A 26,806-nucleotide genomic window follows, 5' to 3' on the forward strand; every position below is an offset into this window, starting at 1 on the left:
ACAAATCTCTACAGATGTATTGTGGAAAGTATCCTGACTGTTTGCATCATGGTCTGGTTGGGCAATTCAAATGCACAGGAATGTAAGAAGCTGCAGAGCTGTGCAATACATTCTGAGCATACCTCTCCCCACCATCGGTATGTACAGTAGGTGCAGCCTCAGAACGGCAACATCTATCATCAATTGCATGGATGATGGCACTGAAGAAACCAGTGCTGAATTTAACTCACAGATAAGAAAATAAATTTAAATATGATATTAGGAATATAGATAGGTTAAGTGAAGAGACAACATCAGGCAAAACCTGAGGTATCACCATTGAGCAGACAGGAAAATGGACCAGCCATATAAATATTCTGTCTACAAGAGCAGATCGGGCACTGGGTATCACCAGTCGAGTGACACTCCTCCTGACATCTCAAATACCAGCCACCATTTACAAGGTGCATCTCTGTAGTTTGATATATCCCTATTTGCCTGGATCTCAAGAAGTTTGACAGGACAAGGCACTTCAGTAAATTAGCACACCATCTATCACTCTAAACATTACTCCTCCACTCTCAAGGTGGAGGAGCAACACCTCACATTCTGTCTAGGTAGCCTCCAACCTGATGGCACAAACATCAAATTCTCCTTCTGGTAATTTTTCCCACCACCTTCCCTCTTCCACTATTCCCCACTCTTTCCTCATCTCCTCACTTGCTTATCACCACCCCTTGGTGTGCCTCCTCCTTCCCTTTCTCCTATGGTCCACTTTTCTAAACTATCAGATTCCTTCTTCTCCAGCCCTTTACATTTCCAACAGACCTGGCTTTACTTCCTTACCTTCTAGTTATCCTCCCTTTCCTCCCCCCACCTTTTTATTCTGGCATCTTCCCCCTCCCTTTCTTGTCCTGAAGGCCTTGGCCTGAAACTTTTATTCATTTTTCACAGTTGTCTTGCATAGTGTTCATACAGATCAAATCATTATGTAGTGTACTGAGTTAGAATAAGATAAAACAGTAACAATGTGGAATAACAAACAACAGGAATTCAGCAGATACTGGAAATTCAAGCAACACACATCAAAGTTGCTAGTGAACGCAGCAGGCCAGGCAGCATCTCTAGGAAGAGGTACAGTCGATGTTTCAGGCTGAGACCCTTTGTCAGGTCCTCCCCCTCCCACTTTCAAATCTCTTACTAACTCTTCCTTCAGTTAGTCCTGACAAAGGGTCTTGGCCTGAAACGTCGACTATACCTCTTCCTAGGAACAATGTGGAATAATTCAGATTCACGTAAACATGAGAAAATCTGCAGATGCTGGAAATTCAAGCAACAGACACAAAATGCAGGTGGAATGCAGCAGGCCAGGCAGCATCTAGAGGAAGAAGTACAGTCAACGTTTCAGGTCGAGACCCTTCGTCCTGATGAAGGATCTCAACCCGAAACATTGACTGTACTCACGCAACACACATCAAAGTAGCTGGTGAACGCAGCAGGCCAGGCAGCATCTCTAGGAAGAGGTACAGTCGACGTTTCAGGCCGAGACCCTTCGTCAGGACTAACTGAAGGAAGAGTTAGTAAGATCCTTCAGTTAGTCCTGACGAAAGGTCTTGGCCTGAAACGTCGACTGTACCTCTTCCTAGAGATGCTGCCTGGCCTGCTGCGTTCACCAGCTACTTTGATGTGTGTTGCTTGAATTTCCAGCATCTGCAGAATTCCTGTTGTTTGCATTGACTGTACTTCTTCCTATAGATGCTGCCTGGCCTGCTTAATTCAGATTCATTTAGTTATCACCTGTACATCAAAACATATGGTAAAATGCACAGTTTGCACAAATAATGTGATAGGGATAGCCAGTGTAAAATAAAGTATTTAAAATAAGATGTAATAAAGGTTTAATAAAAATAAAATAATTAATAAATTAAGTTTAATACCATAACACTGGATAACAAAGAATAGACTTCTTGAATACTTTTGGGTGTATCTTACGGATTTTGGGCTGCTGATCATGAAAACCACCGTGAAATTTCCCTATCACACGCCATTAAAAAAAATTGCCTCAGTTCAATTCATAATTCAAGTCAAAATAATCGATGCCAAGATTAAGGAAGACACTTTTGTTGATCCACAAATCAAACAGGTAATCAATCACAGGTGATTCGAAGAACTTCTAGTGGGACCAGAGAAAATTGCATGGAAGGCAGTCAAGGATGTTGAAAATTTTCTTGGCAACTACAGGGCACCAAACTATGTGCAGCTGATTGACAGCATGCTTTAAGCAGCCAAACCTCGAATTCCAACATGTCACTCAAAATTCCTTTTCTGCATTCCTGCTGAGGTGACTTCCCTGCAAATCCTGGCGTTGTCAGTGACGAGCATGGTGAAAGGATTCACCAGCACATTGCGGTAATAGAGAAATGGTATCGGAGCAACTGGAATACATCAATGCTTGCTGACTATTGTTGGATATTTAAGGGAGAAGCCTCAGACACAAATGAAAACCATCAACAAAACATTTTTAACTTAATTTAACTATTGCAAAGTGTCAACACTGTTAGAACATAGAACATAGAAATCTACAGCACATTACAGGCCCTTCGGCCCACAATGTTGTGCTGACCATGTAACCTACTCTAGAAGCTGCCTAGAATTTCCCTAGTGCATAGCCCTGTATTTTTCTAAGCTCCATGTACCTATCTAAGAGGGTCTTTAAAGACCCTATTGTATCCAGTTCCACCACTGCCTCTGGCAGTGCATTCCACGCACCCACCACTCTCCATGTGAAAAATATACCTCTGACATCCCCTCAGTACCTATTTCCAAGCTACTTAAAACTCGTGTTAGCCATTTCAGGCCTGGGATAGAAACCTCTGGCTATCCACATGATCAATGCCCCTCATCATCTTATACACCTAAAAAAGGCTCTAAACACAAACAAGGAAATTGTACATTGCTTTGAGGATTTGTTAGTATACAAAATTAGGAGGGTACAGATAGGGCAGTTAAACACATTATATTCAATAAAAGTTAATTTCTTGTTTCTCCAAATTCCGATGTAATACAAGTAGTCTGAAATTATATTTGTGTTCAGCTTCACGCAGTCTATCATCACCAAAAAAAAATTCTGAGGAAGCAACACATTCAAAAAAATATTTTGTCCACTGCAATTAAAATAAAGTCTGAATAAAGTATATAAGATACTGAAAAAGTGCAGTACAAGTAAACAATAAAGTGCAAAATCACAGGGTAGATGGTGAGGCCAAGAGTCCATCTTTTGCTTATGGTTACTCATGTGGCTTAATTCATTTGGACCCTAACTTTCAAAAGGAATGTAGCCGTATTAGCAAAAAAAAAGCAGGGTTTGATAAATGAACAACTGGAACCCAATTAGGTTATTTTTTGCATTATCTCTGCATCGTTTAAAATCATATTGGAAATTAGACATTTGAGAGTAGATTATACAAGAGCGGTCCTTCAGACTATAATTAGTAGCTAAGTAGCAATCTTCAAGGACAATGCCTCCACACAGCTGCCTTACGGAAAGGAACGAGCTTCTCCTTTGTTCTGCTACTTAATTAAATGTGCTTTTTGTCTTGCAATCAAATAGCACATTATAATCAAGGCAACGTATTAAACACAAATTATCTTAATTTTGGTGACTCCACAGCTTTACTTAACGGAGTAGGAGCCCAATTTATCAAAAGGGCATAAGTGTGTTCTGGCCCAGAGTACATGCTTCATTTACATCGAAGCTAATTACTCTTGTTCTCATCCCGGCTGGTCATCAAACTCCATGAACAACATTCACTTTTGTAGAGCTGCAATACACTGTTCTTTGTCAAAATCAAATTTAAAAACTTGGACTTATAGAGTTAAATTGTCCTGTCCACCAAGAGCACCGGCTGAACTGCACAAATTAATAGGAAATCTATCAACATATTTACGTTGTTAGTTATCCATACTACCGCTAGGCACTGTGCTGAGATATGAATTTTATGCCTCTAATTTAACTTCTGTAATAAATCAGTAAATAACAACCCTTACTGTTGAATATAGATTTTGAAAACAAGGAAATAAAAGCTGAATTATACAAACAAATCATTATACAAAGACAGTAAACCAAATTACTACTCACGAGAACCAGAATCAGAATATATATAAATAAATAAGTAGTATGAAAAGAGAACAAAGGCTTCTGCAATCTTTTTGGTTTTCCCTTTTTCCTCTTTTGGATTTGTTTTTGCTTTTTTTTGCAATGCTTTACACAGCCTGTCTTCAAAATTCTTTCAGACAAATGTATGTGTGATAGGCTGTGATATGTTGTGACTATAGGTGCAGCGAATTAAGACACCCAACTCCAAACTAAGACACAGCATGTGCTGTCAGGTCTTTTACAAACAACTGAACGGGTTAAGAGCAGAAAGCAGTGCACTCTCTTGACCATGCTGTGCTATTCAATAATCTAATTTTCATCTCTGTGACTGTGCATTGTTGCTTGCCCCAGTAACCTTTAAACCATCCATCTATGAGGCAGCAGGGTAGCATAGTGACTAGCACAATGCTTTACAGTACCGGCCACCAAGTTCAATACCTGCCGCTGCCTATAAGGAGTTTGCATGTTCTCCCTGTGACCGCATGGGTTTCCTCTGGCTCCTCCGGTTTCCTCCCGCAGTCTAAAGAGGTACCCGTTGGTAGGTTAATTGATCAATGTAAACAGTCCTGTGATTAGGCTAGGATTAAATTGGGGGATTGCTGGGTACTGTGGCTCAAAAGGCCAGAAGGGCCTATTATGCGGATTAAATCGGGGGTTGCTGGGTAGTGTGGCTTGAAGGGCCAGAAAGGCCTATTCCGTGCCGTAGCTCAATAAAATAAAATAAATAAAAATTGATCTGTCCATTTTGAGGCAGAGAATTCCAAAGGCTCATAGATGCCTAAGAGAAAAAAGTTTCAGCTTATTCAAATGTAAATGGCAGCCTGTTATCTTAAAATAGTGAACCCTAGTTCTAAACTATTCCCAAAAGGAATTATCCACTCCATATCAACCCTATCCATTGATCTCTCACTCTTTTAAACATCAGAGGGTACAGACCGAGCCTGTCTTCATGTCAACCCATCAATTCCAGGTATTAGTAGTCTAGTAAACCTAACTGGGCCATTTTTAATTCATTTATATCTATCATGAATACAGAGATCAATATTGTTCACGAGACGCCAGGCGTGGTCTCATCACTGCCCTTTGTAACCATAAACCATGAGACACAGGAGCTGAATTAAGCTATTCAGCCCATTGAGACTGCTCGGTATTCAATCATGACTGATATATTTTCCCTCTCAATCCCATTCTCTTACCTTCTCCTTGTAACCTTCAACACCCTTACTAATCAAGAATCTATCGACCTCCACTTTAAATGTACCCAATGACTTGACGTCCACAGCCAAATGTGGCAATGAATTCCACAGATTCACCACCTTCCTGGGTAAAGAAATTTCGTCTCATCTCTGTTCTGAAGACACATCCTGATATTTCGATGGTGTGCTCTCTAGTCCTAGATTCTCCCTCTGTTGGAAACACCCTCTCCATGTCCACTCTACCTTGGCTTTTCAATCCTCTGTAGGTTTCAATGAAATCTCCCTCATTCCAGGTAAGAGCCATCAAACACTTCTCATATGTTAACCCTTTCATTCCTATGGTAAAGTCATTCTTGTAAACCTCCTCTGGACCATCTCTGGAGTGTTTGATGGCTCTGGGCCTGTATTTGCTGGAGTTTAGAAGAGGGATCTCATTCAAACCTGTTAGATACTGAAAGCTCTGGATAGAGTGGATGTAGGGAGGATGTTTCCTATTGTGAGTGAGTCCAAGGCCAGAGGGCACAGTTTCAGACTAGTGGGGCGTCCATTTCGAGCAGAGATGAAGGGAAGTTTCTTTATCCAGAGGGTAGTGAATCTGTGGAAATCACTGCCTTGGAAAGCTGTGGAGATCAAGTCATTGAGTCTATTTAAAGCAGAGGTTGATAGGTTCTTGATTAGTCAAGATGTCAAAGGTAATGGGGAGAAGGCAGGAGAATGGGATTGAGAGAGATGAAAGATCAGCCATGATGGAATGGTGGAGCAGACTCAATGGGCCGAATGGCCTAATTCTGCCTTTCCAATGCCAGCGCATCTTTTCATAGATGTGAGGCCCAAAGCATAGCTTCCCTAATTTTGCACTTAATTCCCTTTACATTTAATAAGTGATAATGTTAATTTCCCAGATTATTTGCTGCCATTGTAGAGTCTGTTGTGACTCAATCACTATGACATCCAGATTTCTCTGTAACTCAGTGCTCTCCAGTCTCTTTCCATGTGGATAATGCACTTTCCATATCTTTTCAACTATATGGACACTTTTGCATTATCCCATATGATACTGTTTTCCCACTCACGGGGAGAAGGCAGGAACTGGGTACTGATTGTAGATGATCAGCCATGATCACAGTGAATGGCGGTGCTGGCTCGAAGGGCCGAATAGCCTACTCCTGCACCTATTGTCTATTGTCTATTGTCTGTTAACCTAGCATCATCAGAGACACACACCATCATGGCCGTGCTCTCTTCTCGCTGCAGCCATCAGGAAGGCGGTACAGGAGCCAAAGAATCCATACCACCAGGTTCAGGACAGATATTACCCCTCAACCATCAGGCTCCTGAACCAGAGGGAATAACTTCACTCACACCAACACTGAGCTGTTCCCACACTCTCAAGGACTCTTCATCTCATGTTCTTGATATTTATTGTTTATTTATTTATTTATTATTATTATTATTTTGCCTTCTTATTGTTTCTTTGTACTGTGAAAATGAATTTCAGGGTAGTATATGGTGTCATATTTGTACTCTCATAATAAATTTACTTTGAACTTTGACCTTTTGAACTATCTATATCCATTTGTAGTATCTTTATTATAATTCACTTCCCTACCTAACTTTTCTTCACCAGCAAATTTAACAACCATACTTCTGTGCTTTTGTTTACTTCATTTATATAAACTGTAAAAACTTGAGTCCTTCAACACCAACCTCCGTAGAACACTGCTCATGACACCCTGCCAACCAGAAAAAGAACCTTTTCCTACCCATTCTCTCTTAGCCAACTAATCCTTTACTCCTGCGAATAAGGAACCTCACAAACTTTGGGCTTTCATTTTTCATAATATATTCCAATCTGGCAACTTGACAAACGCTTTCTGGAAATCTGACCACATTCATCAGTTCACATTTATTAACAGCACATGTCATTTCTTCAAAGCACCTCAAAGAAAGGTCAAATATAACTCTCAAGAAACTCTAGAAATATTCTAGAAATCAATCGAAATATTAACTGTTTTCTGCCCAGAGATGAATTAAAATATAGAAACACATTGATCCTCAAAGTTCACAGTAATTTTTATATTTAAAGTACATGTATGTCACCATATACAACTCTGAGATTCATTTTCCTGTGGGCAAACTCAGCAAATCTATAGGATAGTAACTATAACAGATTCAGTGAAAGCTCAACCAGAGTACAGAAGACAACAAACTGTGCAAATGCAAATATAAGTAAATAGCAGTAAATCATGAAAATGTGAGATACTGAGATAAAGAGTCCTTAAAGTGAGATCATTGGTGTGGAAACATCTCAATGGATGGGCAAGAAACTGTAGTTATCTCCTTTTATTCAAGGGCCTGATGGTATTAACTGTTCTTGAACCTGGTGGTGTGGGTCCTAAGGCTCCTGTACCTTCTAACTGAGAAGAGAGAAGCAGTGAGAAGAGAGTATGGCCTGGGTGCTGGGGATCTCTGATGATGGATGCTGCTTTCCTATGACAGTGTTTCATGTAGATATGCTCAATGGTTGGGAAGGTTTCACCTGTGACTGACTGGGCTGAATTTACTTCCTTTTGTAGGATTTTCTGTTCAGAGGCATTGGTGTTTCCATACCAGGCCATAATGCAGTCAGTCAATCCACTCTCCACTCTCAATTAGAGAAGTTTATTAAAGTTTTAGATGTCATGCCATTGTGTTTCTTGTATTTATTGAGTATGTCCACAAAAAATGAATCCTAGGGTTGTATTTGGTGACAAGTATGTACTTTGATAATATATTTACTTTGAACTTTGTGTACAGCACATGATCATGCCCTTTAGTCCAACATGTTTTTGAACAAATTGTCGAAATAAACAAATCCCATCTGCCTGCACATGGTTCATACCTTTCATCCTCTGCCTGCTCAAATGACTTTCTAAATGCTATTATATCAGCTCCCTGGCTATGGGCTCCAAGCACCGCAGAAAGCATCCTATCTGTATGCATCACTCCTAGGTATAGCAACTGCTCTGCATGTAGCTGCAGGATACTGTAAAGAGTTGTAGATGCAGCTTAGCATATCACGGAAACCAGCCTCCCCGCCATGGACTCTATCTATACCTCTTGCTGCCTCAGTAAAGGAGCCAGCATAATCAAAGACCCCATCCAGCCCAGACATTTTTTCCCCTCTTCCTTCTGCAGAAGGTACAAAAGCCAGATAGCCCATATTACCAGTCTCAAGGACAACTTCTATCCCACTGTTATAAGACTATTAATTTGTTCCCTCACACAATAATATGGAGTCTTGACCTCACAATCTACTTCACTGTGACCTTGTATCTTACTGTCTACCTGCAGGGCACTTTCTTTTATCCATAACTCTCTATTCTGCAGTGGTATTGTTTTACCTTATTCTACCTCAGTGCACTGTGTAATGAATTGATCTTTTATTTATTTATTTTATTGATTGAGAAACAGTGCAGAAAAGACCCTTCGGCCCTTCAAGCTGCATGGCCCAGCAACCCCCGATTTAATCCTAGCCTAATCTTGGGACAATTTACAATGACCAGTTAACCTATCACCCAGTACATCTTTGGACTACGGGAGGAGACTGGATCAACCAGAGGAAACCCACACAGTCATAGGGAGAACGCATAAACTCCTTACAGACAGTCGCAGGAAATGAAGCCAGGTCGCTGATACTATAAAGCACTGTGCTAACTATTGCGCTACTATGCTGTCCCATCTGAACAGAATGCAAGGCAAGCTTTTCACTGTCTCTCGGTAGATGCGGTTATATTAAACTAATTCCAATTCCAACAACCACTCTCTGTGTAAAAGAATCTTGGCCTGAGCAGATCCCATCACCTTAAACCTTTGCTTTCTAGTATTGACATTTCCAGCCTGGGAAAGGTGCCAAGACTATGCTAGAGGGGTAGTAGTGGCATCTGCTCAAGATCCATGGCATTCTCCTTGGCGACTACCAATGCAAAGTCCTCAGTAAGGACCTTGCCCAGTTCCTTAGGTTCCACGTGTACGTATATTATAAATACAAGAGATTTTCCACGCGTAAGTTCCTCCTGTCGTCCTTCAGTGGACCTACTCTTTCCCAAGCTACCATCTGGATCCTAATATACATAAAAAGTTCATTGGGATTCTCTTGAATCCTATTGACTATCCCTTTTAGAGCTCTTAGTTCCTTGCTTCAGTCCTAAATCCTTTATATTCCTCAAGGGCCTTGTCCAATTTCAGTATCCTGAGCTGTTACTTTTTGACTAAATTTACAATATCTCTCATCATCCAAGGTCCCCAAACCTTGCCATCCTTATTTTCCAACCTTACAGGAACATGCTGGTCTTAAACTCTAACTTTAAGGTGTTTGCAAGAAAATATTGGACTGATGTCAGAGGTACAGGTAGGTTTTTACACAGAGAGTGATGGGTGTGTGGAAGGTGCTGCCAGGAGTGTTGGTAGAGGCAGATTAGTGACATTTAAGAAATTCTTAGATAGGCACTTGCCTGGTAGAAAAATGAAGAGCTATGTAAGAGGGAAGGGTTAGATTGATCTTAGAGTAGATTAAAAGATCAGCACAACATCTTGGGCTGAAGGGCCTGTACTGTGCTGTCATGTTTTATGTTCTATGTTCTGACCAGCTTTCCTTAAAAGACTCCCACATGTCAGATGAGGATCTATCCCTGAATAGCCACTCCCAATCTACTTCTCTTTGTTCCTGACTAAGTAACTCCTAATAGTTATCTTTTATTTCAAAATTCCAGCACTGTCATTATTTTATTTATGTATGCCAGATGATAAACTGTTTTGCTGAATAATGCTCATCCACACCCCCCCCCAACCCTCCACCCGACTGCCTGTTATGGCTATTATCTCAAATCAACACCATGTCATCTTGTAAGTTAAAACTTTATAGCTCCTTTCTTCTTCAGAGGCGCCAGGGTGGCCACACCTCTTTGCAATACTTCTCCAGGAATGCTTGCTTCCCGTTCACAGTAGGAAACATTCCCACTTGATTCTCAAATTCAGGATGCTTCAGCTCGAATGGTATGAACATCAACCATTCTTTGTGATCAGCTTTCAAGCATTCTCTACAGAGCAGAACCAACCACCCACCACCTAGAACATGCCCCCTTCTCATCAGGGAGGAGATGCAGGAGCCTGAAGATGCACTGTTAATGTTCCTTCCCTTCTGCCATCAAATTTCTGAATGGACAATGAATCCATGAACACTACCTCCTATTTTTGCTCTCTTTTTGCACTACTTCTTTGTTTTATTATTAGATTAGATTAGATTCAACTTTATTATCATTGTGCCGAGTACAGATACAAAGCCAGTGAAATGCATTTAGCATCTGACCAGAAATGCAAAGAATAGTGTTATTTACAAAATAACTGTGAATAAAAGAAGTGCTACAGCACACAAATATAAAAGTACCGAGACAGTACAATATGGATTACTACTTAGTGCTGTGATGAGAGGTTCAGCAGTGTCACAGCCTCAGGGAAGAAGCTCTTCCTCTGCCTGCTGGTGCAGGAGCAGAGGCTCCTGTAGTGCCTACCGGATGGGAGGAGAGTAAAAAGTCCATGGCTAGGGTGAGATGCATCCCTGATAATGCTTTTCACCCTGCCCAGGCAGCACATTTGTCATTGTATTTTATGGTATATTTTATGTACTACACTGTAATGCCACTGCGAGCGGATGTAGCCCAGTCCATCAAAGCAAAATCCCTCCTACCATTGAACATATCTATCAGTGCTGCCCCAAGAAGACAGCATCCATCACAATACAGGCTATGCTCTCTTTTCGCTGCTACCATCAGGCAGGAGGTACAGAAGCCTTAGGTCTAGCACCACCAGGTTCAGGAACAGTTATTACCCTTCAACCATCAGGCTCCTGAACCGGCGTGGATAACCTCACTCACCTCAACTCTGACAGATTCCATAATGTATAGACTCACTTTCTGAGTATTATTTATTTACCATTTATTTATTAGTATAGTATTATTATATTTTTTCATATTTGCACAGTTTGCCTTCTTTTGAACATAGGTTGTTTGTCAACCTTTGTATAGAGTTTTTCATTGAATTGATTGTATCTCTTTGTTCTACAGTAAATGTCTGCAAGGGCGTGACGACCCTGCCTTACACAAGTCCCGGGCTCAGCTGGCTCCGGCTGACAGTACCCGGTATGGGCCCCTATCCAGGGTTACGGATCCCACTGCCTTGTGGGCATCTTCGGGAGAAGAGAAGGCTAGGGAGTAAACCCTACACAAATCCGGAGTGGAGGCCCTAAGGCGGTTGGATGACGTATCACGTCACCTCCCGGCAGCTCCTAGAGCCAAGATGATGCCAAATGTACTGCTTCGCATTCCTTTGGACTACATCCGCGAGGCCAAGAGGGGGATCTTGATGTCTGGGCAGACCAGGATCTCCATATTCATCGCCCAGGTCTGCGCCCTGGAACGGGCGCATCCATTGTCTACTTAGACAGACGGAGCCATTAATTAATTAATTATATGGTTACATATACTATATGTACATTGATAATAAATTTACTTTGATGACTTTGAAGACATTCATGACATATGTCAGAGATAATAAAGTTAATTCTGATTCTGATTCAGAATGCGCAATTTGCCACTGTCTTCCAGCCATTATCAGCTGGAGAGAAGTTGCATTCAAAGAAAAAGAAAACCAGTAAAACTACTGACGCTTCAATGATGAACAGATCAGCCCAAATTACCTCGTTCCATTACCTTCCCACTCTGGCTGCTTACAACTCTTATAATCCTGAAATTATAATCTACTTGAATGTTGCAAAATTTCTCTCAACAAATCCTTCAGTTTTAAACCCCACATGCCAAACTAATTTCCTTTCCTTCCCTGAGTAACGTTCATGGCCACAGCTCAACGAATCTCAGGTTTCTTTTATTAACCATCTCAGCTAAACTATGCTGCACAGTAATCATTCCTTTTACATTCATTTCATCATAGGATTCAAAGAAAAATCACACTGTACCATATACACTTGGTTAAGTAGATGGATGGGAAGGGAATGGAAGGCTATGGTTCAGGTGCGGGTTAATAGGACTAGACAAAGTAATAGTTTGACACAGAGAATACGGGCTGAAGGACCTGACTGGATGATGCTATGCAGTCATATCTATGTATTTCAAAAATGTAACATCAACCTTCCTTACTTTGTACTAATTTATACAACACACGCAGGAGTTTTTTTTTAAGCTTTTACTACTTGACTTCTGTCTTCAGTGACTTGTATATACAACAGCAGTATGATTCTTCTAGTAACTGAAATGCTCAAGAAGGTAACATCCATCATCAAAGACCTCCACCATCAAGACCATGCCATCTTCCTGCAGCTACCATCAGGCAGGAGGTACAGGACCGTTAAGTCCCACACCACCAGGTTCAGGAACAGTTATACCCTTCAATCATTCAGTTCCTGAACAGGCATGGATAACTTCACTCACTGCAACTCTAACCACAACACTGGTTCAGGCTCTTGAACCAATGAGGTTAACTTCAGTCACCTTCACTTGCCCCACCACTGATCTATCCCCTCAACCTATGGACTCACTTTCAAGAACTCTTCATCACATGTTCTCAATATTTTTGCTTATTTATTTATTTATTATTATTATTATTATTTCTTTTTTCTTTTGTATTTGCACAGCTTGTTGTAATTTGCACATTGGTTGTTTGTCCATCGTGTTGGGGCAGTCTTTCATTGATTCTATTATGGTTCTTGGATTTACTGTGTATGCCCACAAGAAAATGAATCTCAGGATTGTATATGGTGGCATATATGAATTTTGATATTTGAACTGATTGCAGAACCTAGAGACTCACTTTCAAGGACTCTTTACAATTCATGTTCTCAATATTATTTTTTAAATTACAAAATGTAGCTTTGCATACTGGTTTTAATCAGTCTTTATTTATGTAGAGTTTTTCATTGCACCTGTGGATACATATATTTGTGCATGTGATAATAAACTTAACTTGGCTTTACTATTAGTTATGCAGTTTGTCTCCTCATATTTTTTTTCTAAAATCCCTGACAATTTTCTGCACTGAATTGAGGGCTCACTAAACCCTGTCCTCTCCATTTTACTTTTCATCAACAGGTTAATTCAGAAATCTGCCATGTGAGCTCCCTCATATCCAGCATTCTGCTCATCTCCAAGAACCACTGACTCATTCCGTTCCTAAGGAATGCAGACAGTACCCAGTTGTAAGGTAACTTTATCTCATTTTCCAGTCCTGGATTTCAAATTCTTTCATGGTCTTGCTTCACTTTATTTGAGTGTTCAGATAATAGAGTCTGTAAAGCGCTGGATCACAAGAGGCTGCATAGGGTTATAGTGTAGCTAGCTCCATCAAGGGAACAACCCTCCTCACCACTGAGACCATCTTCAAGAGGAGATGGCCTCAGTAAAGTGGCACCAATAACGAAGGACTCCTCATTCCAGGACAGACCCTATTCTCATTACTACCATCAAGGAGGAGGTCCCACCTCCCCTCTCACCTGGTTTCACCTATCAGCTGCCAGCTTGTACTCCTTCCCCTGCCCCACTTTCTTATTCTGGTTTATGCCACCTTCCTTTCCTGTCCTGATAAAGGGTCTCAGCCCGAAACGTCAACCACTTAAATCTCCTCCATCTCTGCTTGACTTACTGAGTCCTTCTAGCATTCTATGGGAGGAGTTACAGGAGCCTAAAGACCCACGCTCAACAATTCAGAAGCAGCTTCTTCCCCTCCCCTATCAGATTTCTGACCAACCCGTAACTACTACCTCATTATTTTAGTTTTTACTTTTTATTTTGTAATTTCCAGTAAATTTATGTCTGTGCACTGTTTTGCTGACATTAAACAACAAATTTCATGTCATGTAAGACCGTGATAATAAATCTGAATGTGAAAGTAATTACAGTAACACATTAAAGATAAAAATTAACAATAAAGACAAAAAGATCTTTATCTTTTAGGCAGGTAATAAATAAAATAAAGATTACAGATAAAGATAAATATAAAGATTAGCTTTATTTGTCACATGTACATCAAAACATACAGTGAAATGCATCATTTGCATCAAATCAAATCAAACCAGCTGGGATTGTGCTGGCCAGCCCCCTTTCCCTCTTTTTCCATTCTCCATCATGGCTTCCCTGTCACCCCTTCTCTTTTCCATAAGACCCAAAGATATAGGAGCAGCATTAGGCCATTTGGCCCATGAGTCTGCTCCACCATTTCATCATGACTGATCCATTTCACTTCTCAGCCTAATCTCCTGCCTTCTCCCCATATCCCTCCATGCCCTGACCAGTCAAAAATCTATCACCTGCCCATCACCTCCTGCTTGTGCCCCTCCTCCTATCCTTTCTCCTACGGTCCACTTTCCTCTCCTATCACATTCCTTCTTCTTCAGCCCCTTATCTCTTCTACCCATCACTGACGAGGTGTGATTGATAAGTTCGTGGCCTAAGGTAGAAGGAGATGAATTATACTGCTCTCGTTACATGTACATGCAGGTCAACTCTTTTAGTCATTATGCAGAAAGTTTGAAGTTAATAACTCAACAGGGGTGATTGGTAAGTTTGTGGCCTAAGGTAGAAGGTGATGAGTTATTAACCAAACTTTTTGCATAATCACTGAACGAGTTGACCTACATGTGCATGTAACGAGAGCTGTATAACTTCTCCTTCTACCTTAGACCACAAACTTATCAATCACCCCTGCTGTGGACACTTTCTGGAGGTCCAAAATCCGTATGCTCCACGACCACTGGACTAAGTATGTAAAGGTAGGAGGGGAGTATGTTGAAAAATAAATGTGCTAGGTTTTCTAAAATTGACTCCTTCTACCCGAGGCCACGAACTTATCAATCACCCCTCGTATGTATCACATCCCAGTTTCTCACTTCATCACCCCCTCCACAGCCACCCACCTTTCCTCTCACCTGGTCTTACCTATCGCCTGAAAGCTTGTACTCCTTCCCATTCCCCCTACCTTCATATTGTGGCTGCTTCCCTCTTCCTTTCCAGTCGTGAGGAAGGGTTTTGGCCTGAAACGTCAACCGTTCATTCCGTCCATAGATGCTACCTGTGCAGCTGAGTTCCTCCAGCATTTTGTGTGTATTGCTCTGGATTTCCAGCATCTGCAGAATCTCTTGGATTCTCTGCCTTTCCAAGTTCTGGAAAAAGGTTGTCAACCCAAAGTATTAACATTTCTACATGTGCTGGCTGAGGACTTGGCCGTTGCAATGTGAGGACAATGCACAGCTCATCCGGCAACCTGTGGTGCAGAAGAAACACTCGGAACTGTAAAGCACCGCATATTGCCAGTATTTGTTAGCTTTGTAAAAAGCCTTTACATCCTTAACAGTTTACATACGTTGCTGGGTTTGAACATTAACTGCCCATTAAACTCAGCAAAGAAGTTTGTCTGCTGATTAATGGGGCAAGTACTCCACTAATAATGCCATTATTGTTAAAGATAGCAATCAACCACTGTTGCTTAGGAAGTGAAAAATTAAAGACCTAGTTTGATGCAGGAGATATCAAAAATGTCAGATTCTAAGTTTCTTTCCCCTTTTGGCTTTGTTTATTTATTCTAAACTTTCTGACTTTTTAATGATGCAGGGAACAAGAACACGGAAAAAAGAACATGCATTAAGATAACCATTTCCAGCATGCTAAAGACTATAATGTTTTCAGTTTATCAGTTCACCGGTACTACAGAGGACAATTGCTCTCCAGTTTGTCAGTTTGCCTTCACTATTTGTCAGGCACAGGAGAGGATCTGGTTCCTGCAAACAGACAGACAGATTCTATAGGGCTGACAATCTAAATAAGCACTACATAGCAAAGGATTAACTTGAATATTGCTTACTACATTTCATACTACATTCAAAATAAATTTTAAAAATATATATGTCACCATATTTCCGCCAATTTCCCCCGGGATCAATAAAGTATGACTACGACTATGACTATATATGACCATGAAATTCATTTTCTTGCAGGCATACTCAACAGATCCATAATAGAATAATAACTATAATAACATCAATGAAACACTGCACCAACTTGGGTGTTCAACCAGTGTGCAAAAGACAACAAACTGTCCAAATACAAAAAGAAAGAAATAATAATAATAAATAAATAAATAAGCAATAAATATCGAGAACATGAGAAGAAGAATCCTTGAAAGCCAGTCTATAGGCTGTGCAAACATTTCAATGATAGGGCAAGTGAAGTTGAGTAATAAATAATTTAAATAAATAAGTAATACTGAGAATCATTCCAGAGTCTAGTGATTCTTTAATGATCTATAACATAGAACAGAGAATAGTACGGTGCAGGATTTTGGCTCACAATATTGTGCCGAATCAGAATAGCAATCAAAAGCCCTTCTGTCTGCACAATGTTCACCTCCTTCCATTTCCTGCACATTCATGTGCCTATTGGAAGAGTCTCTTGAACGTCCCCATTCCATTTGTCTCCACCACTTCTCTAGGCAGTGCATTGAATTTACCCCCCTCTCACCCTAAATGCAAGCCATCTGGTATTAGATTTTCCACAAGACTGTAAATATTTTTGCAGTTTCTTTTTCCAATGGAATGAATTCATAAAGATATATTTGGAAGAATGTACCTATCTGGAAGCAAAGTTCTTTTGATGTAGATGAATGTGAAATAATCAGTTATATTTACTTTTGATCGATTTCAATAGCACCAAAGAGATCATTTCAATTGGAGAGGGAAAGCAGTGGCAGACCCTGTCTGTACTTTAAAACAACTTATTATTTCTTACTGACATCTATAATTATCATTCCAAGCATTCAAAGATTAGTTATCCAAAACCTTAAAGGGTCCACAGTGTTAAAAATTGCTAAGTACTGTGCAAAGTTAAGGAAAGTCAAACCAAAGCACTTAATGGCTCCAGGCCTGTATTTGCTGGAGATTAGAAGAATAAAGGGTGATCTCATTGAAATCTTTCAAGTATTGAAAGGCCTAGCTAGAGAGGATGTTTCTTATAGTGGGTAATCTAGGACCAGAGGGCACTGCCTCAGAACAGAAGGATGTCCCTTTAGAACAGAGATGATGAGGAATTTCTTTGGACAGACAGTGGTGAATCTGTTGAATTCATTGCCACAGAGCTGTGGAGGCCAAGTCATTGGGTTTATATGTAACCAGGTGACTGTTGAATATCATTTTTTATTGTTAAAGTGCACTTACACATTCACCCTTTGAATGTGAAAATAGCTGCCCACGGCTTTAAGAGAAAACGGTGATGTCATTATGCACGTGTAGAGTAGAAAGAAGAGTTACAAGGTTCTAGAAGGACGTTGAGTGCTAGTTGTATGGTGAGGAAGGGTGAATAATATTTGATAATATCCATGTAAATTTATTTATACTTGTTTGTAAATTTAGGTATTGGTAATTGGACATGTTTTACATGTGGATGCTTTAGATTTTCGTGAGTAAGGTATCGGCGCTGTATAATGTAGTTGTGCGAGGTTCCTTATTAGCCTAGTAGGTTAGACTTTCTAGTCATTTAAACTACAAGGCAATATATTGTAAAAGTTTATTTTTGTCTTACTTTATTGTTTCATAACCGAAAGTGAATATGTTCATCTCTGTTCATGTAACGTGAGTGAGGAGAACTCGTTTAAGGGTCTATCTTTTATGTATTTGGAAGATAAGCATGTGTGTGTCAAAGTGAGTATATCTCTTAGTTAAGATGGCATGTATTTATTCATATTTTTTGCGTTCCATATAAGGTACAAGGTTGGTGCGATTTTAATGTTGTTTGTATTGGGTTTTTCTAGAATTGCTACTACCGCATTGGTTTTGTATGTTTTGGTTTTATTTATTTTACACTTGTGTACATAATTAGTTGATACACAAGTGTGTGGACCAAAATTAATCTGAGATTGTAACAGCAGGAACTATGTTTTAAATTCATTTTGTTGTTTTTATTGTGATACCCTCTTTCTGCATTAAAACATCAAAAACAGATCAAGGAATAAAAGACCTGAAGAAGTATTTGTTGTCCTGTGTGTGTATTTTTCCCCAGGCTACATATATCTAAAACGGAGGTTGATATGTTCTTGATCAGTCTGGGTGTCAAAGGATTTGGGAAGAAGGCAGGAAAATGAGATTAATATGGATATTAATTCAGCCATGATGAAATGGCAGAACAGACTTGATAGGCTGAATGACCTAATTCTGTTCCTCTGTCCTATGGTCTTTATTCTGAAATGAATTGCAAGTTAAGTTGGCACTATACCAATAAGATTTGGTCTATGTACAGTTAACTCTGGTACAATGACTTTGTTAGCATTCATGCTACAAGTGATTTAATGATGTAATGCAACGTGCTTGCAAGGCAAATAACCATATTAGCTTATTAATTCTGCTTCCAAGTCTGATTAAAAGGAAAATGCCAAACTGTGTGGATGTGTAATATAAATCAAAAAGGAAATTCAATTGTAAAAACAGGCCGTCCATTGGTTGGAGTTGACTATGGATGTTGCATCCTAGCTGCTATGTGCAAGCCAGGACAGTACGATATGGAGATCAAGCTGTTACCCATGCAACAGGCTCCCCCTCACTACGCAGCTGAAGAATCCAAAGGAACAGCAGTGACTGATACAATTTGGCACCAGCAGTGTCGCAAGTGTTGCCAGTCGACATTGAGCTCAACGTAGGACTGCCTTAGGGACTCCAGCTCTGGATTTTCCCTCAGGGTTTACTCCTGAAGCCTTCCCCTTGAGTGGGTAAAATTGCATGGCAGTAGAAGTTTGAGATCAAAAGTCTTCCTTCTAGATGAGCTGTCAAACATGGCTGACGACTGGTGGTTAAGGCGCTAATAGCCCGCCTTTGCCCTTTCTGCTGCAGGACAAGCAGCATGAGGGCATCACAGTAGCGTAATGGTTAGCACAACGCTTTACAGTACAGGGAAAAGGTTCAATTCCCACCGCTGCCTGTAAGGAGTTTATGTGTTCTCCCTGTGACCACGAGGGTTTCCTCCTGGTGCTCCGGTTTCTTTCTACAGTCCAAAGACGTACCAGTTGGTAGGTTAATTGGTCATTGTAAATTGTCTCGTGATTAGGCTAGGGTTAAATCAGGGGTTACTAGGTGATGTGGCTCAAAAGGTTGGAAGGGTCTGTTCTGCACTGTATTTCAATAAATAAAATAAATTTATGGAAATGAATAACCAATCAATGTTTCGGGCTGAGACCCTTCTTCAGGACTGGAAAGGGAAGATGAAGAAGGCTGAGTTCCTCCAATATTTTGTGTGCATTACTCTGGATTTCCAGCATCTGCAGAACTTCTTGTGTTCAATTACAAAGATATTTTATCTGCTGACTGGTGTGATGATGAACTCAATGACACACAGCTCTAATGGTGAATCAGAATCGAAAACAGGCTTTCTATCGCAGACATATGTCCCTAAATTTGTTGTTTTGCAGCAGTACAATACATTAAAAAATACCGTATATTACAAAATATACAAAAATAAATCAGTAGAGGGCAAAAAACATAGATACTATAAATTACAATAAGAAACATATATAAAATTTAATAAGCAGTAGAAATAGCAAGCAAAAATAGTGAAGTAGTGTTCATAGGTTCATGGACTGCAAAGAAATCTGATGGCAGAGGGGTTAGATGCTGTTCCTAAAACATTGAGTGTGTGTCTTAAGTCTCCTGTTTGTGGAAATTTGTTCTGTATCAAAGTTCAAAGTTCAAAGGTTTAAAGTACATTTATCATCAAGTAAGGTATAAATTATAGACCTTGAGATTTGTTTGCTTACAGGTAGCCACAAAGCAAGAACCCTGAAGAGCCCAATTGAAAAAACAGAAAGACCAAAGCCACTGCGTAGGGAAAGAAAAAAAAACACAATCATGCAACCAATTGAAGCAAGTGACAGCATTCCAAACCAGATTGAGTCCTTAGGTCCCACCCCGGAGTAACCTGAGTAATCCAAGCCTCGGTCTCAGTCGCACAGCAGCTGGAGCAGTTCACTGCTGAGAGAATGAAAATTGCAGGAGAACAAGCGAAATTAGCCTGACTCTCGTCTCCAGTACCGACACTCGAGCTTTCCAGTCTAACTGGACCAGCGTTTAAATTGTCCAAGCACCGGGTAGTGCTTCGCTCCAGGACCCAGACCGGGCCTAGCAACATGCCTGGGCGGCCCAGCCTGAAGCCATTCTCGACCTCGCCAGATCGGCTCAGCGTTTGGAGCGATTCAACCTTGCACCCGGGTTAGGTGGACGAGCATCGCAACTCTTCCGCATCGACTACTCTCCAAATCACTCACTGCAGCTCCAACAGCAATACCAACTACGTCTGCCACCCCGTACATTGCGCTCCAGTTTTGCGATGCACCCGCACGGCCCATCCTTCGAATCAGCTTCACTTCCGCAGGCTTCTTCATTGTCTGCAGTGTTAGTTGACCACAATTCTCTTCAGAAAAGGTGTTATTAGTAATGTTTTAGTCGGATTTCTTGTCTTTTGAATTAGCAGTGAGCTATCGCACGTGTTCGGTAGCACCATCCTAAACCTTTCAAAGTAAATTTATGATCAAAGTACGTTTATGCCACCATATACTACCCTGAGATTCTTTTTCTTGCAGGCATTCCCAGTAGAACAAAGAAATACAATAAAATCAAAGACTGACAAGCAACTAATGTGCAAAAGAAGTCAAACTGTGTAAATAAAAAAAACAAATAATAAATATATAACTAAATAAATAATACTATAATAAATAGATCAAATGGTTGTCATAGTTCCTAGAATACAAGAATACAATTCTGAATTAAGTACACAATAGTACTTTCATTCACATGGTGCTGAGCATGATAAGCTACAAATGTGTGTAAATGGTACCCACACTGTAAGAGAAGTATGCACTTTGAAATTGAATTTTACTGCTCAAAGCCTTGACTGGACTCCAATGACATACATTAACATTAAATCTTCACAGGATAGACAGAATTTCAATTTGTTACTCTGAAATACTGAGAATAACAGGAATAAAAATAAAGTGAACATATGCTAGATAGAGGGAAACTGCAGCTCCCCAGGATGGCCATGATAAACTCGTTATATTTCACAAGTTAAATCCAAATACATGTCAGAAAATGAACATAGTGAATATCAGAAAGTTGGTGATACTTTCTGCGGGAGATCTGAAAAGAACAATCACTTTCCAGGGAATTAGATTAAACAAGTATAATTTAAATCAAGTACACTGACAATGCTTAACAGCAAGGAAATTAATTATTAATTCATCCAACTCACCTGTGAAATACGTTTATACACTGAAAGAATTGTGCAATATTTTGCTTCAAAACTGATGTGATATTTGCTTACAGATGCTTAACCAGAATGAAATGCCTGCTCACGTCCCTAAAGAAGCTGTTACATGACTTTCAGTTCATGGCATTATTTCAAAGTCTCAGTTCATGAAACAATAAACAGTGAGTTGGAAAATTCATCCTTGGCCACATAGGTTAAATTTATAATGGTATCTGCATGCTGCACTGAGCCTGGAATAATTTCCACTGAGGCTCAGTCAATATAGGGGTGGTTAAAACGCGTATAGTGTGTTGGGCTTCATTAGTCAATGATTGAGTTCAAGGGCTGTGACGTAATGTAGCAGCTCTATAAAGCTCTGGTCAGACCACATTTGGAATATTGTGTTCAGTTCTAGTCACCTCTTACAGGAAAGACGTGGAAGCTTTAGAGAGGGTGAGGAGGAGATTTAGCAGGATACTGTCTGGATTGGAGAGCATGCCTTATGAGGAGAGGCTGAGTGAGCTAGAGTACTTTCTTTGGAGCAAAAGAGGATGAGGGGCAACCCGACAGAGGTGTACAAGGTGATACGAGGCATAGATCAAGTGGATAGCCTGATACCTTTTCCCAAGGCGAAATGGCCAATACAATGGGCCATATTTTTAAGGTGATGGAACAAAATATAGGGCGGGGGGGGGGAATATCAGAGTTAAATTTTTTACAGAGTATGGTGGGGGTGTGGAAAGCCCTGCCAGGGGCAGTAGAGGCAGATACAGTAAGTATATTTAAGAAAATTTTGGAAAGGCACATGGATGATAGAAAAATGGACGTCTATGTAGGAGAGAAGGGTTAGATTGACTTTAGAGTAGGTTAAAAGCTCGGCACAATATTGTGGGTCATAGGGCCTGTACTGTGCTGTAGTGCTCTATGTTCTATGTTTAACTGAATTTCAGAAAAGGAGTACAATGCATCTATATCACTACAAATGACCAAAGATGACTCTCTTCCCCATTATAACCCTTAACATGTCTCACCTCTTTTCCTGTAAATCTTCTGGGGGTTCTGCCTCTTCAGTCTTCTGCTGTGGATGGCGATACCGTCGCTTTCGAGTTGGTGTTATGTCAACCCTGTCAGGCAGACTGACGTCATTGGACTCACCTTGGGATGACAGAGAAGAATGGGAGACAAATGTGTTAAATCTCTGCATTTTTCACATCTACACATCAGACAGTTTGAAAATCTGATCTCAATCAAATTTAACATAGCACTGTGTTGAATTACAGCAAGGGGATGAGCCATTTCTGGAACTTTCCTTGTTAGCTTCAATGTAGAAGGAGGCAAAGAGAATTAAAAATACTTTCCCATAAACTTAAAACTGTCTCCTCTTGGTCAATCACAAACTGAAACCAAACTGTGGAGTGATCAGTTTGTTGAACAGGTGATCAGGAAAATATAAAGATTTTCTCCAAACTTCTCCTTTCGGTTTCCATTTACTACATTTCAAAATGTTTAATCATCCATTTCTTGTTGGTTTTATTCTTTTTCTGTAACTTCCATCATACCAGTTGGATATAGCGTATCACCATGGCAACCCTGGCTCACCTTGTGGGAGGTATTACCTCTATGTCATCCATCCTTGGGCCACCCTTGATGCATCTCATAACTAACAAATTTCATCTCTTTTCCACTTCTGATGAAACATTAAATCTGTTGTCGCCTAACCTCCTGAGTATTTCTGATACTTACTGTTTTTATTTCAGTGTTTGTCTCGTTCTCCCTCAGCACTGGTAGTTTATAAATTCAGTGGTGGAATGTTTATCTGTTTGGTTCAGTGATGGATGTTCACTATCCAGGCCCAGGATACTTATTGCTAACCTCAGGTTTTTAGGACAGCAGCAAGAAACTACACTCAAAATGCTTAACATCAACTAGCAAACTTATACTGTCCATGTTGATCCAACTTTAAACCACTCATTTACAAGGCTGTTTACATTGTAAACACATGCTGGATTTATGTACTTATGCACATTTTATTCCATATTTGTACTGTAGCCTCCAACTTATTTTTATATCATTCTTTATAATTACTGATTGTGCTTTTTTGTTGCATGTCACACCAACACACCCCAGCAAATTCCTAATATGTGTAGATGCATTTGGCAAATAAAGTTGATCCCTGATCCTTGAACTAAAACAGTAACCTAATCTTGGACCTTCATTATATTAGCGGGCACAGAGCACAGCAGCCAGGGCAGTCTTCATAGCCTCAGCACCATGGAGACGACCATCACAGAAAATGAGCAAAATCGGCTCTCGTCCTGACAGACACCCTGTCTTTTCAGTCTGTCTGGGCCGGTGTTTAATTTGACCAAACAACGGAACAGCGAAAGGCTCCGGCGTCCTGGAGAGAGAACTGAGCGAAATTGGCACCTCCCTCCAATCTGGACCGGTGTTTAAATTCTCTAAACAGTGTAAAGTACCCCACACTGGGACTCGGGCCCACTGCTGCAAAGGGACCCGGATCTACACCACACTGCCCAGCAACTCGCTCTGGGCCTAGATTTTGTCACCCAACCCAAAGCCGCTCTCAAGCCCTTCAAATCAGCTCAGCACCCAGAGCGATCCAACCTTGTACCCAGGACAGTTGTACAAACATCGAAATCGAACCTACTCTGCCTGGGCCCCAATTTTTCCTTATGGCTTCCAGAGTGATCCAACCTTGTACACAGGCCAGGTGTACGAGCATTGAAATTGAATCTACTCTTCCTGGGCCCGATTATTCCTTACAGCATCCAGAGCAATCCAACATCATACCCAGGCCAGTTGTACGAGCAATGAAATCGAATCTCCTCTGCCTGGGCCCCAATTTTTCCTTATGGCAGACAGAGAGATCCAACCTCGCTCCTGGGCCAGCTGTACGGGCATCGGAACTCCATCTGCAATGATTCATCGATGGTGTCAGAAGCATGGCAACACTTGCGGGCTGCTCCCAGCACATCCTTGGTCTTTGATGCAACGGATGCATTTCACTGTATGTTTCAATGTTTTGATATCCATGTGACAAATAAAGGCAATCTACTCTTTAAATCTCTATAACCGATAAGACATAAGGTCTTGATCAACACATCGACCTATTAACCCACCCCACCACAACATACACATCATCTAGTGTGACTTTCTGTATGTACAATTCTTCTACAGTTATTTGTACAGTGCGGTTTATAGAATTTTATACTTCATACTTTATTGTCGCCAAACAGTTGATACTAGAACGTACAATCATCATAGCGATATTTGATTCTGCGCTTCCCGCTCCCTTGATTACAAATCGATAGTAAATATTAAAAATTTAAATTATAAATCATAAATAGAAAAATGGAAAGTAAGGTAGTACAAAAAAACCGAGAGGCAGGTCCGGATATTTGAAGGGTACGGCCAAGATCCGGGTCAGGATCCGTTCAGCAGTCTTATCATAGTTAGAAAGAAGCTGTTCCCAAATCTGGCCATATGAGTCTTCAAACTCCTGAGCCTTCTCCCGGAGGGAAGAGGGACGAAAAGTGTGTTGGCTGGGTGGGTTGTGTCCTTGATTATCCTGGCAGCACTGCTCCGACAGTGTGCGGTGTAAAGTGAGTCCAAGGATGGAAGATTGGGTTGTGTGATGTGCTGCGCCATGTTCACGATCTTCTGCAGCTTCTACCAGTATGGGACAGGACAACTTCCATGCCAGGTTGTGATGCACCCTAGAAGAATGCTTTCTACGGTGCATCTATAAAAATTAGTGAGGGTTTTAGGGGACGGGCCAAATATCTTTAGTTTTCTCAGGAAGTAAAGGTGCTGGTGGGCCTTCTTGGCAGTGGACTCTGCTTGGCTGCCCCAAGCCAGGTCATTTGTGATATTGACCCCGAGGAACTTTAAGCTTTTGACCTGTTCCACTTGCACACCACCGAGGTAACTTGGGTCGTGTGGTCCACTAAAATTGGTTTTCTATTCATAATTACTGTGGATTTTTAAAAATTCTAGTTTATGCTTATTGCATTTTTTTGTGCTACACTGGATCCAGAATAACAGTCATTTCATTCTCCTTTACACGCAATAAACAATCTTGAATCTTGATTTAAGCTTAGAACTGTCGAACACGTACACTCAATATCAACACAGTCCCATTCTTAGTATTATCACAGTTCAGCTTTCGCAATACCAATTTTACTCTGCTATTTCCAGATAACTTTGTGTTTCTTTTTGTGATGGCACTTTGCCAACTCTGAGTATATCTGTCATTTTCTTCTATTATTATTCACTTCCTTGAGCTATTTGCCTTCATGTTTTAAATGGAAACATGACTAAGACTCAAGTCAGAATAATAAATACATTCAATTGTCCTTCATAAGTGTGATAGCAGTCGCAGTACAATCACTCCAGTTGATATGATGTACTCTGAAGGGGTTGTCTATTGGTGGGTACTGTAGAAGAAAATCTGAGATCCACATATCCTGGTGCAGTATGGACAAGAGTAAGTGGTGGCTGTGGTTAGCGGTTGGATCTTTTGGTTGTTCAGTCTCCCCTTTCTCAGCAGCCGCTTGTTCTCTGCGACAGGGCGGAGGTAGTTCTCTTGCAGTGTAGCTCCATCTTGAACAGATTTTCTCCAGGTGTACCTATCAAGTTCAGAAGTGGACTGCACCCTGGAAGACTTAAATGTGTATGCATTTCTCAAGTACATAATTTTTAACTATTAACAGAATGTTACCTGAAACTGATATTAAATGAACTTTTTTTAGAACATAGAACATAGAAAACCTACAGCACAATACAGGCCCTTCGGCCCTCAAAGTTGTGCCAAACATGTCCCTACCTTAGAAATTACTCAGCTTACACATAGCCCTCTATTTTTCTAAGCTCCATGTACCTATCCAAAAGTCTTTTAAGAGACCCTATCGTATCCACCTCCACCACCATTGCCGGCAGCCTATTCCACACACTCACCACTCTCTGAGTAAAAAACTTACCCCTGACATCTCCTCTGTACCTACTCCCCAGCACCTTAAACCTGTGTCCTCTTTTGGCAACCATTTCAGCCCTGGGAAAAAGCCTCTGACTATCCACACGATCAATGCCTCTCATCATCTTATACACCTCTATCAGGTCACCTCTCATCCTCT

General features: G+C 40.6%; 1 protein-coding gene across 2 annotated transcripts in view; it reads right to left on the reverse strand.

Moving 5' to 3' along the window:
- Positions 1-26,806, reverse strand: part of xrcc4 (X-ray repair complementing defective repair in Chinese hamster cells 4) — a 415,957-nt gene that overhangs the window by 94,473 nt on the left and 294,678 nt on the right. For both annotated transcript variants that reach the window (XM_072281272.1, XM_072281273.1), the window contains one exon: positions 22,685-22,808. In XM_072281272.1, coding sequence (XP_072137373.1) covers positions 22,685-22,808 — 124 coding nt within the window. The remainder of the gene's footprint in view (positions 1-22,684; positions 22,809-26,806) is intronic.

Source organism: Mobula birostris, chromosome 17, assembly GCF_030028105.1.
Source record: "Mobula birostris isolate sMobBir1 chromosome 17, sMobBir1.hap1, whole genome shotgun sequence".
In the NCBI taxonomy this organism is placed as follows: Eukaryota; Metazoa; Chordata; class Chondrichthyes; order Myliobatiformes; family Myliobatidae; genus Mobula; species Mobula birostris.